Consider the following 13,049-nt stretch of genomic DNA (forward strand, 5'->3'; position numbering starts at 1 on the left):
TCTAACAATGAAGTAGTTGCATTTATTAGATCTATATCCTGTTTTGATTTTCAGGGAAAATAACTTTTTATTAAATCATTGTACTTTAACTGAAAGTTTAGTAAGGTTAGCATGTAGGAATATATCGTTACATGGTCACTGATAAAATAATTTGTATATTAGAATTTCATGGTTATAACAGCAATAAAAGGGGTTGGGCACTTTTCATTTTTATATATTAAAGATAAATAACATTACCAATTTTTGTTTGGAGGCCATTGTTATATTTGCTAATTTGATTAAATATAGATAACTTAAACAAAAATTTAAAAGAGAAGGTAATAACCGTACCAGTCTATAAATTTCCTGAGAACAGAGTCTGTCACTTTCCCAAGTACAATCTTTACACATAAGTATATAGGAAATTTAACTTGATAAAAATTGAATTATATGATTACAAATAAAAAGTACTGTAGAATATAGCATGTTATATGTTAACCTTAAGTAAAGCACCTTAAAACCTTATTATAACATGGTTGTCCAGGTCCATATCAAGGCAGCCCTATACCGACAGACTAATGAGATCATGTGGCACCAGTTTGGGATAAAGAGAGGAAGGCATGGGGATCAGAATAGATGGTGAGGATTATTTGGAGCTATTACTAAAACATTAAGGTATTTGTAGATGCTAAAAGTGTAATGGCTAAGGATCTCTTAAGGTGTCCTCTTGATTTATTTCTTTTTCATCATTATCTACTTCCTGCCATTGTTGGAAAACAATAGTATTTTTTCACTGAACAACAGATTTTCTTATCTTAGATTTTGCTATAACTCGTTATATATAAGCTAAAATATTAGCATTTGGTTCAAAATAATTTTTACCTTTCTTTTTCTTTATTTAGGCATAATGTCCACTGCTTGGGATTTGTATGATTCTTATAATGCTATGGAGCTTTCATCTTTACCAGTAAAAAGTTCTACAGTTGATTCAAGTAGTAAAGCAAGCATACCTTCTAAAGACTGGGACCAAAGACTGCAAGGGAGTAATTTAGAAAAAAGTAAGATTTCATTTATTTCAGTTTTTTAAAAATTGGGGTAAAATTGGTATATAACATTATATTAGTTTCAAGTGTACAGCATAATTCAATCTTTGTATACACTACAAAGTGATCACCATAATATCTAGTTACTATCTGTCACCCTGTAATTAACCCACCCCCTTTACCCATTTCACCTACCCCCCAACCTCCTTCCCTTCTAACAACCATGAATCTGTTCTCTGCATTTATGAGTTTTGTTTTTGTTTTGTTTTTTACATTCCACATATGAGTGAAATCATATGGTATTTGTCTTTCTCTCTCTGACTTATTTCACTTAACATAATACCCTGCATTTCCCTGATAATTAGTGATGTTGAACATCTCATGTACCATTTGGAAAAAATGTCTGTTTTGCTTATCTGTCCATTTTTAATCAGATTTTTTTTTTTTGCTATTGAGTTCTTTGAATTCTTTATATATTTTGGATTAACCCCTTATCAGATACATGGTTTGCAAATATTTTCTCCTATTCAGTAGGTTGTCTTTTCATTACGTTGATGGTCTCCTTTGCTATGCAGAAGCTTTTTAGTTTGATATAGTACCACTTGTTTATTTTTGCTTTGGTTGTCTTTGCTTTGGAGTCAGATCTTAAAAATCAATGCCAAGACCAATGTCAAGAAGCTTACTGTCTATGTTTTCTTCTAGGAGATTTATGGTTTCAGGTCTTATGTTTCAAGTCTTTAATCCATTTTGAGTTAATTTTTATGTTTGGTGTAAAATAGTAATCTAGTATCATTCTTTTTCTTGTGGCTGTCTAGTTCTCCCCACACCATTTATTGAAGAGATTATCCTTTCCCCATAGTATATTCTTGGCTCCTTTGTCATAAATGATTACAATATATGTGTGTGTTTACTTCTGTGCTCTCTATTCTGTTCCATTGATCTATGTGTCTGTTTTTATGTCAATACCATGCTGTTCTGATTACTAGTGCTTTGTAGTATAGTTTGAAATTAGGGAGTGTGTACCTCCAGCTTAGTTCTTCTTTCTCAAGATTGCTTAGACTATTCACTGTCTTTTGTGGTTCCACACAAATTTCTGAATTATTTGTTCTAGTTCTGTGGAACCTGCCATTGGAATTTTGATAGGGATTGCATTGAATCTGTAGACTGCTTTGGGTCACATGAACATTTTAACAATGTTAATTCTTCCAATCCGTGAGCATTGACTACCTTTCCATTTATTTGTATCTTTTAAAATTTCTTTTATTAGTGTCTTGTTATTTAAGATTTTTTGGAATGATGTTTTCACGTGACATTTTAAATAAATTCTTTTGTAGTAGTTACAATATTTTCTTTCTGGTGGAACATGAAAAATACAACTTTTACTTAGAAATAGCATTGTTACTTTTTCACGTAGTCTTGGACTTTGAACTGAAAATTTTATTTTTTCTTGGATACCTGTCAAGTGTTTCAAAGATTGTATCTTTCTCTGTCACTTCTTTACTTGCTCTTAAGTTCTTTTTCATACATGTAGTTTCCACAGTTTTCTCTCTCTCTTTCTATACATTAGATAACTTGTAAGAAAAAGAAAATATGCAAGCTCTGTGACAACATAAAATGGAGATACATTAACAACAATGACTTTTAACTGGGGACAATTTTACCTTTCCTAGGGGACACTTAGCAATATCTGGAGACATTTTTGGTTGTCATAACTATGGTGACATTTTGGGTAGATGCCAAGGATACTGCTAAGATTTCATCAGTTCACCAAACAGCCCCACAACAAAAAATATTATCTGGCCAAAATGTCAATACTACCAAGGCTTGGAAATCCTGAATTACAAATTTAGCTTTTAGTATGTTAAGTTTTAAGATTAATGTTATAATTAAAACCAACACAAAATTGTAATTCTCCAGATATACTGCTATGAAAGAATTTTTAAAGTTCAGTTATAAGAAGTTTGTTAAGTTCCACTTCTGATTATTTTATGATTATATAATTTTTCTCTCCATATTCTGAACTTCTGAGTCTTTTTCTTCTAGAATGATATTACTACATTTAAGGGATGGTCTTTACTTCAGACTAACTATACCCTGGCAAAGTTTTGTAAAGTTTTGGTAAATTTTCATAAATTGAACTCAAATATTTCTACTCTCACTGATTTTGACCCAAAGACAAATGTAATATTTTAAAATAGTAAATCAGGTCTTCCCTGGTGGTGCAGTGGTTGAGAGTCCACCTGCTGATGCAAGGGACGCGGGTTCGTGCCCCGGTCTGGGAGGATCCCACATGCCGCGGAGCGGTTGGGCCCGTGAGCCATGGCTGCTGAGCCTGCGCATCCGGAGCCTGTGCTCCGCAATGGGAGAGGCCACAACAGTGAGAGGCCCACGTACCACAAAAAAATAAAAATAAAATAAAATTAAAAAAAAAAAGTAAATCAAAAAAAAGAATAGTAAATATTTTGAAAAGCCAAGTTTAAAAAGAATTGGTAATTTTCAGAAAACAATGACCTTATGTATAATGACTAAATACCCTTCAGAGATACAGATTCATGGAACTTATCACTTTATAACTTGCTCTATCATTGTTTCTCAAGTTTAATGTTAAAAATGTCTAAACTTTAGATGTGTTACCGATATCCTTTTGGTTTTTTTAAAATGATATTTACAGTATGTAGACTATATCCATATTTTACTGAAAGTTATTTATAATGAACACCAGTTCATTTTCCCAGAGGAAAGTGAAGGGGAAGAATGAATCATTAGTAACCACTAAGGAAACATTATTTTTTGTTGTTTAAGTATTAATATCCATACAGTAGGTTTGTTTTTAGAACATTCCAAAAATTGCTATGAAAAAATCAATCTTAGACTAAAAATTACAGGGGACTTCAAAATATATTATCCCACCCCCATTAAAGCCATTGATCCACAAAAAAGTGTTAGTGGAAGGTCCTACAAGGAAAATGTCTCAAATTGCAGGTCTTTTATTTCTTGTGTGTATGGGTGTGCTTTTAAAAGCAAAAAGGGATAATATAATTATATTCAATAACTACAATACAAAGTGAAAATACATTTTATTTTATTACTATGGCCAGTTAGTGGAATAGGAGACCCCAGAACTAGGAAAAGGGAGAAAATAAAACATAGAAAAATGTATGCAACAGAGCCGAATGATCAGATTTATTGAGAATTAAAGTAATTCAGATAAAAGCTAGGTCCAGGTCACCTCTAAGGTCCTTTTTGACTCTGAGATTTTGTAATGTAAACACAAAGAGAAAAACGTTAAATATGATCCATATTGCTTTAAGAAGTATTTCTATTCCATTTAAACTTTGAATGTATGGGTTATATTTTAACCTCTGTTATCATATTCAAGGGAAAAAGAGGCCCATAATTTTCATTTTTGGAAGTGTATAAGGCCATAGCTCAGTTCACAGAGAAAAATTATTTTCTCTTAGGGCTTTTTTTTTCTTTTGCAATAGGGTTTTAGATTTTAAAAAATGAGTAGGCATTTTAAGCAAAGGTTTATAGAAAAGTTGAGCAGATAGTACAGAGATTCATATAACTCCATCTCTGTCCCAACTCCACACACAATTTCCCCTATTTTGAACACCTTGCATTAATGTAGTACATTTGTTACAATTCATAAACCCATATTAATATATTATTATTCATAGTTTACATTACAGTTTAATCCTTGTGCTGTAGTGTTCTATGAGTTTTGACAAATGCATAATGACATATTTCCACTATTACAGTTTTACACGGAATAATTTCACTGACCTAAATTTCTCCTGTGCTCCACCTATTCTATCATTCCTCCTTCCCTATACCCCTGGCCGCCATCATGACAGCTCATTTATTTTTATCACTGAATAATATTACATTGTATGGATGTACCACTGTTTGTTTATCTATTACTTTATTGAAAGATATTTTGGTTGCTTCTAGTTTTTGGTGATTATAAATAAAGCAGCTATAAACATTCATGTGTTGGTTTTTTGTGTGGATATAAGTTTTCAACTCATTTGGGTAAATACCTAGGAGTATGATTGCTGGATCATATAGTGAGAGTATGCTTAGCTTCTTAAGAAACTATGAAACTGTCTTCAAAAGTGGTTGTACCATTTTGTATTGCCACAAGCAATGAATGAGTATTCCTGTTGTTCTCATTCTTGGCAATATTTGATATTGTTACCTTTTTTGGATTTTTAGCTATTCTTTTTAAAATTTATTGACATATAATGGATACAATATTATATTAGGTTCTGTTTTATAACATAATGATTCAACATTTAAATACATTATGAAATAATCATCAGGATATGTTCAGTAACCATCTGTCATCATACAAAGTTATTACAGTATTATAAACTATATTCCTTATGCTGTATATTACTTACTTGTGACTTATTTTATAACTGGAAGTTTGTACCTCTTAATCCCTTTTACCTGTTTCACCCAACCACCCACACTCATTTCCTCTGCAACCACCTGTTTGTTCTCTGTATCTATGTCTGTTTCTGGTTTTTGGTGTTTATTTATTTTGGTTTTTTGATTCTACATGTAAGTGAAATCATACAATATTTATCTTTCTCTGACTTATTTCACTTAGGAAAATGCCCTCTGTATTCATCCATGTTGTTGCAAGTGGCAAGATTTCATTCTTTTCAATGGTTTGGTATTATTCCATTATATATATACCATATCTTCTTTATCCATTTATCTATCAGTGAACACTTAGGTTGTTTCCATATCTTTGCTATTGTAAATAATGCTGCTATGAATATTGGAGTGCATGTATCTTTTCAAATTAATGTTTTCATTTTCTTCAGATGTATACCAAGCAGTGGTATTGTTGGATCATATGGTAATTCTATTTTTAGTTTTTTGAGGAATCTTCATACTATTTTGCATAGCGGCTGTACCAATTTACATTCCCACCAACAGTGCAAGAGGGTTCTTTTTTCTCTACCTCCTCCTTGCTGACACTTGTTATCTATTGTCTTTTCTTCTTTCCTCTTTTTTTTTTTTTTTTTTTTTGGCTGCATTGGGTCTTCGTTGCTATGTGAGGGTTTTCTCTAGTTCCAGCGAACGGGAGCTACTCTTCATTGTGGTGCATGGGCTTTTCTTTGTTGTGGCCTGTCTTGTTGTGGAGCACGGGCTCTTGGTGTGTGGGCTTCAGCAGTTGCAGCACGTGGGCTCAGTGGTTGTGGCTCATGGGCTTAGTTGCTCTGCAGAATGTGGGATCCTCCTGGACAAGGGATCAAACCTGTGTCCCCTGCCTTGGCAGGTGGATTCTTAACCACTGTGCCACCAGGGAAGTCATGATTGTCTTTTTGATGTTAGCCATTCTGATAGGTTTGAAGTGATATCTCATTGTAGTTTTGATTTGCATTTCCCTGATCATTGGTGACATTGAGCATCTTTTCATGTGTCTGTTGGCCATCTGTATATCTTCTTTGGAAAAATATCTACTTAGGTCCTCTGCCCATTTTCTAATCTGATGATTTGGGTTTTTTTGATATTGAGATGTATGTGTTTATATATTTTGGATATTAACCCTTTATCAGATACATGATTTGTAAATGTCTTCTCTTGTTCGGTAGATTGCCTTTTCATTTTGTTGATAGTGTGCTTTTCTGTGCAAAAGCTTTTGAAATTGATGTAGTCCCATTTGTTTATTTTTGCTTTTTCTGCCCTTGCCTGACTGACGTGACAGATCCAAAAATATATTACTAAGACTTATGTCAAAGAGTTTACTGTCTGTGTTTTCTTCTAGGAGTTTTATGGTTTCAGGTTTTACTTTCAGGTCTTTAATCCATTTTGAGTTTATTCTGTATATGGTTTAAGAAAGTGGAGCAGTTTCAGTCTTTTGCATGTAGCTTTCTGGTTTTCTAACACCATTTATTGAAGAGACTGACTTTTCCCCATTGTATATTCTTGCCTCCCTTGTCATAGATTAATTGATCATATAAGTGTGGGTATATGTCTAGACTCTCTATTCTGTTCCATTGATCTATGGTATCTGTTTTATGCCAGTACCATACTATTTTGTGTTCTTTAGCTTTGGAATATAGCTTGAAATCAGGGTGCATGATACTTCCTGCTTTGTTCTTCTTTCTCAACATTGCTTTGGCTCTTTGTGGTCTTTTGTGTTTCCATACAAAATTTAGAATTATTTGTTCTAGTTCTGTGAAACATGTCATTGCAATTTTGATAGGGATTGCACTGAATGTGGAGATTGCCTTGGGTTGTATGGACATTTTAACAGTATTAATTCTTCCAATCCATGTGCAAGGTATATCAATCCATTAATTTGCATTGACTTCAATTTCTTTAATCAGTGTCTTACAGTTTTCAGAATATAGTTCTTTTACCTCTTTTGTTAAAGTTATTCTTAGGTATTTTATTCTTTTGGATACAGTTGTAAATGGAATTGTTTTCTTAATTTCCCGCTGATTATTAGTGTATAGAAATGCAACAGATTTCTGTACATTACTTTTTTATTCTTTCTTTATTTATTTTTGGCTGTGTTGGATCTTCATTGCTGTGCAGGGGCTTTCTCTAGTTGCAGTGAGCAGGGGCTACTGTTTGTTGTGGTACGTGGGCTTCTCCCTGTGATACGTGGGCTTCTCATTGTGATGACTTCTCTTGTTGTGGAGCACGGGCTCTAGGTGCATGGACTTCAGCAGTTGTGGCATGCAGGCTCAGTAGTTGTGGCACATGGGTTTAGTTGCTCTGTGGCATGTGGAATCTTCCCGGATGATGGCTCGAACCCATGTCCCTTGCCTTGGCAGGTGGATTCTTAACCCCTGCACCACCAGGGAAGTCCCTACATTAATTTTTATACTGAAACTCTACTGAATTCACTTATTAATTCTAATACTTTTTAGGTGGAGTCTTCAGGATTTTCTGTATATAGTATCAGGTCATCTGTAAATAGTGACAGTTTTACTCTTTTCTTTCCAATTTAAATGGCTTTTATTTTTTTTTCTTGTCAAATTGCTGTGCCTAGGACTTCCAATACTGTGGTTTTTTTTTGTTGTTGTTGTTGTTTTTTAACATCTTTATTGGAGTATAATTGCTTTACAATAATGTGTTAGTTTCTGCTTTATAACACAGTGAATCAGCTATACATATACATATATCCCCATATATCCTCCCTCTTGCATCTCCCTCACAACCTCCTTATCCTACGCCTCTAGGTGGTCACAAAGCACGGAGCTGATCTCCCTGTGCTATGCGGCTGCTTCCTACTAGCTATCTATTTTACATTTGGTAGTGTATATATGTCCATGCCACTCTCTTACTTCATCCCAGCTTACCCTTTCCACTGCCTGTGTCCTCAAGTCCATTCTCTACGTCTGCATCTTTATTCCTCTCCTGCCCCTAGGTACTTCATAACCTTTTTTTTTTTTTAGTTTCCATACATATGTGTTAGCATATGGTGTTTGTTTTTCTCTCTCTGACTAACTTCACTATGTATGACAGACTCTATCTAGGTCCATCAACCTCACTACAAATAACTCAATTTCGTTTCTTTTTATGGCTGAGTAATATTCCATTGTATATGTGGGCCACATCATCTTTATACATTCATCTGTTGATGGACACTTAGGTTGCTTCTATGTCCTGGCTATTGTAAATAGAGTTGCAACGAACATTGTGGTACATGTCTCTTTTTGAATTATGGTTTTCTCAGGGTATATGCCCAGTAGTGGGATTGCTGGGTCATATGGTAGTTCTATTTTTAGATTTTTTTGAAGCTCCATACTGTTCTCCATAGTGGCTGTACCAATTTACATTGCAACCAACAATGCAAGAAGGCTCCCTTTTCTCCAGACCCTCTCCAGCATTTACTGTTTGTAGATTTTTTGATGATGGCCATTCTGACTGGTGTGAGATGATATCTCATTGTAGTTTTGATATGCATTTCTCTAATAATTCATGATGTTGAGCATTCTTTCATGTGTTTGTTGGCAATCTGTATATCTTTTTTGGAGAAATATCTATTTAGATCTTCTGCCCATTTTTGGATTGGGTTGTTTGTTTTTTGATATTGAGCTGCATGAGCTGCTTGTAAATTTTGGAGATTAATCCTTTGTCAGTTGCTTCATTTGCAAATATGTTCTCCCATTATGAGGATTGTGTTTTGGTCTTGTTTATGGTTTCCTTTGCTGTGCAAAAGCTTTTAAGTTTCATTAGGTCCCATTTGTTTATTTTTGTTTTTATTTCCATTTCTCTAGGAGGTGGGTCAAAAAGGATCTGGCTGTGATTTATGTCATACAGTGTTCTGACTATGATTTCCTCTAAGAGTTTGATAGTGTCTGGCCTCACATTTAGGTCTTTAATCCATTTTGAGCTTATTTTTGTATATGGTGTTAGGGAGTTTTCTAATTTCATTCTTTTACATGTAGCTGTCCGGTTTTCCCAGCACCACTTATTGAAGAGGCTGTCTTTTTTCCATTGTATATTCTTACCTCTTTTATCAAAAATAAGGTGACCATATGTGTGTGGGTTTATTTCTGGGCTTTCTATACTGTTCCATTGATCTATATTTCTGTTTTTGTGCCAATTCCATACTGCCTTGGTTACTCCATCTGTATGTTATTCTTAGCTAAATTTTGGAAAATTTCAGCTATTATTTCTTCAAGTACATTTTTCAGTCTCATACTCTTTCTGCTCTCCCCAATGACATTAATGTTAGATATCTTGTTATAGTCCCACAGGCCTTTGAGCCTCTGTTCTTTTTTGTTTTCTTCAGATTATTTTCTTTCTGTTTTTCAGATTAGGTAATTTCTATTGTTCTCTCTTCAAGTTCACTAATTCTTTCCTCTGTCCCCTCCATTTTGCTCTTGAGCCCATCCATTGAATTTTAAATTTTTGATTATTTCATTTTTCAGTTCTAAAATTTCCATTTGGTTCTTGAATTGATTTACTGAGATTTTTAATTTCTTTGATAATACTTTCTATTATTCCATTTGTTTCAAATGTGTTCATAAATGCTTGAAACATTTTTTTGATGATTGCCTTAAACTGTCAGATAATTCACATATCTCTGTCATCTCAGTGTTGGCATCTATTGATTTTATTTTTTTTTAATTGTTTCATTTAGGTTGAGATTTTCTTGGGTCTTTGTATGATGAGTGACTTTCAGTTGAAATTTAGAAATTTTGGGCATTATGTCATGAGAACTGGATCTTCTCTAAACCTTCCTTTTCAGCAGGCTTTGTTTGACACTATTTTGACGGGAATTTACTGATCCATTACTGCCAGGTGGGAGTAGAAGTGGGGTTTTGTAGAAATCCATGTTCTCCACTTGGCCTTCAATTACAGTGAGGGAGGGGATCATCTCCTCATTACTGTTTTGCAGGGGCAGGTGGGGAGCTCTGATTTCCATTGATACCTACATGACTGGGAGGGATAGGAGCACCTCATTACCACTCCCTGACACCATGGATTGGGACTTCTCTTTATTACTTTGGGGCAGTTCTGTAAGTTCTGACTCTACCAGTCCAACTCTGACTATTCTACTGGGGAGAGGAAGGGACACCTTGTTACTGCCAGGTAGGTGTGGAATTCCATGTTCTCTAACTGGTCTCCACTGACATTGGAGAAAGGGCAGCACAGTTATTATTTTTGTTAGGATTGAAAGTCCTGGCTCCTTACTGATCCTTTTCTGACACCACACCCACTGAAAGGCTGGGAGATTGTGATGCCTTGTTACAGCCTGGCAAGGATGGAAGTCTAGGCTCCCCACTTGGCTAGTGGAATTTGTGGAATGGGTGGGGCTACAATTTTTTCTCTGTGTTTTTGTCTGGAGTGGAATGGTTATAATCTAAAAGTTTTTTTTTTTTTTCTTGCAAGGTTTTTCTTTTCCTGGTCTTTTGGCTAGAGAGAGGTTTGTCTGGAGTATATGCAGCAGTAAGGAATACAGGGAACTCACCACTGTGTCATTCCTTGGGTCCTGAGCTGTCTTGTTGCTTTGCCTCCTTCTATCAAAGGTTTTCAAAGGCTTCCTATGTTTGTTTTATATATGATGTCCAGGATTTTTAGTTGTATTTAGAAGAGGAATAAGAAAAAGTGTCTACTCCATCTTCATGGATGCAGGATTCCCCTTCATTCTGTTTTTTTACTAAGTAATATGGTAGGCAGAATAACCATTCCCCAAATATATACACATCCCAATCTCTGGAACCTGTGAATAAATTACCTTACATGGCAAAAGAGACTTTCCAGATGTGATTACATTAAGGATCTTCAAAGAGGAGGTTATCCTGGGTTACTGGAGTGGACGCAAACTAATCACATGGGTACTTAAAATTGGAGCACTTTTTCCAGTTCTGGTCAGAGAGAAATGTAATGACATAAAACTATCAGAGAGATGCAATATTGCTGTCTTTTGAAGATGGAGGAAGGGCTGCTGGTGGCCTCTAGAAGTTGGAAAAGGCAAGGAAATGAATTCTCCTCTAGAGCCTTCAGAAAGGAACATAACCCTATTAACTTTTTTGCTTTAGCTGAGTGAGACCTGAGTCAGACCTCTAACCTACAGAACTTTAAGATAATATATTTGTATGGTTTTAATCCACTAAGTTTTTGGTAATTTGTTATAGCATCAATAAAACTAAAATCAATAAAAATTAATATATTGTTCTATAAAGCAATAATCAAATCAAACCTTTATCTGAAGACTGATAATAACTTTATTTCAATTTGAATAAAAATATAGAGAGATACAAATTACCTTATGAGTTATCATTGCTTATTTTCTTTTTTTATGTGTGTGTGTGGTATACGGGTCTCTCACTGTTGTGGCCTCTCCCATTGCGGAGCACAGGCTCCGGACGTGCAGGCTCAGCGGCCATGGCTCACGGGCCCAGCCGCTCCGCGGCATGTGGGATCTTCCCGGACCGGGGCACAAACCCCTATCCCCTGAATCAGCAGGTGGACTCTCAACCACTGCGCCACCAGGGAAGCCCTCATTGCTTATTTTCTGGAAAAACACACATTTTTGAGTGGTTAAGAATTCCAAAATGAGATAATTAATGTATATCTTGTATGTGCTTGGTTTGTAAAAGACGTTCAATAAATGTCTATTGAAGTTGTTAAATACTGGAGGAAAACAAATAGTGATGGCAAAATGTCATTTCTTAAATCTTTAGAATGTACAAACCAGCTAATATTATTTGAATTATTTTAGCATTGCATCATATTTGTATTTTACAGTTAGTGAAGGTAGTTCTCTAATGGATATTGAAAATGTAATTCTGGCTAAAGTCCATGATGAAGAAGAAGACAACTCAGAGGAAATATTGAAATCTGATAAGTTCCAACAGGACTTATTTTTTATGGAACGAGTTATAATGGAAAATATATTTCAGCCAAAACTTGCAGCTTATCGTCAGCTTCCTGTTTTAAAAGGTATTTAATACATTATATACTAAAACAATAAAAATCTTTTTAAAAAAAACATGGGATTGTTTTGAAATAAAGATTTTGTACTTTAAAAAAGGTATTTAAAAATAATCACTTTTAGTCAAGCTCAAATAATTTAAAAAATCAAATGATGTTATTATTTCTAAATGCAATATCTAGACAGAGTTATCACTGATCATAAGACATTTTTGTATAGTTTTTAGCACCAAACATGTGAGTAGCAAGAGAGTCCAGACCAGGAACCCCCCCAAAAAAGGTGTAGACCTTTACCTTTGGCTCTTTCCTCTCCGTTGTCACCTCATTAAATTATTCTATCATAATCAACCCCCCCTTTCCATTGCCATTTATACTTTCCAGGTTTTAGCTTTTATTACCTCTCCCTAATTTTATTACATACTCTTATTGCTACAAATCCCATCTCATAGATTCACAAAATATTTTGAAGGATTTGAGAGATTATCTAATTCAACTTTTCAATTTCAATTCCCAGCTTTCAAGTATGGATTAGGGCAAACTCCTTTATGAAATCTTTCTTGATCCTTCAAGTCAAAAGTGATCTTCTATATGCCTACATCAAAAAATTAG

The 13,049-nt window shown here is 34.6% G+C and overlaps 1 protein-coding gene across 1 annotated transcript in view; it reads left to right on the top strand.

The window, feature by feature from the left end:
• Window positions 1–13,049, top strand: part of DNAI4 (dynein axonemal intermediate chain 4) — a 90,733-nt gene that overhangs the window by 54,916 nt on the left and 22,768 nt on the right. The window contains 2 exon segments of the mRNA XM_059075654.2: window positions 882–1,037; window positions 12,255–12,449. Of these exon segments, the coding sequence (XP_058931637.1) occupies window positions 882–1,037; window positions 12,255–12,449 (351 nt within the window).

This window comes from Kogia breviceps, chromosome 1 (assembly GCF_026419965.1).
Source record: "Kogia breviceps isolate mKogBre1 chromosome 1, mKogBre1 haplotype 1, whole genome shotgun sequence".
In the NCBI taxonomy this organism is placed as follows: domain Eukaryota; kingdom Metazoa; phylum Chordata; class Mammalia; order Artiodactyla; family Physeteridae; genus Kogia; species Kogia breviceps.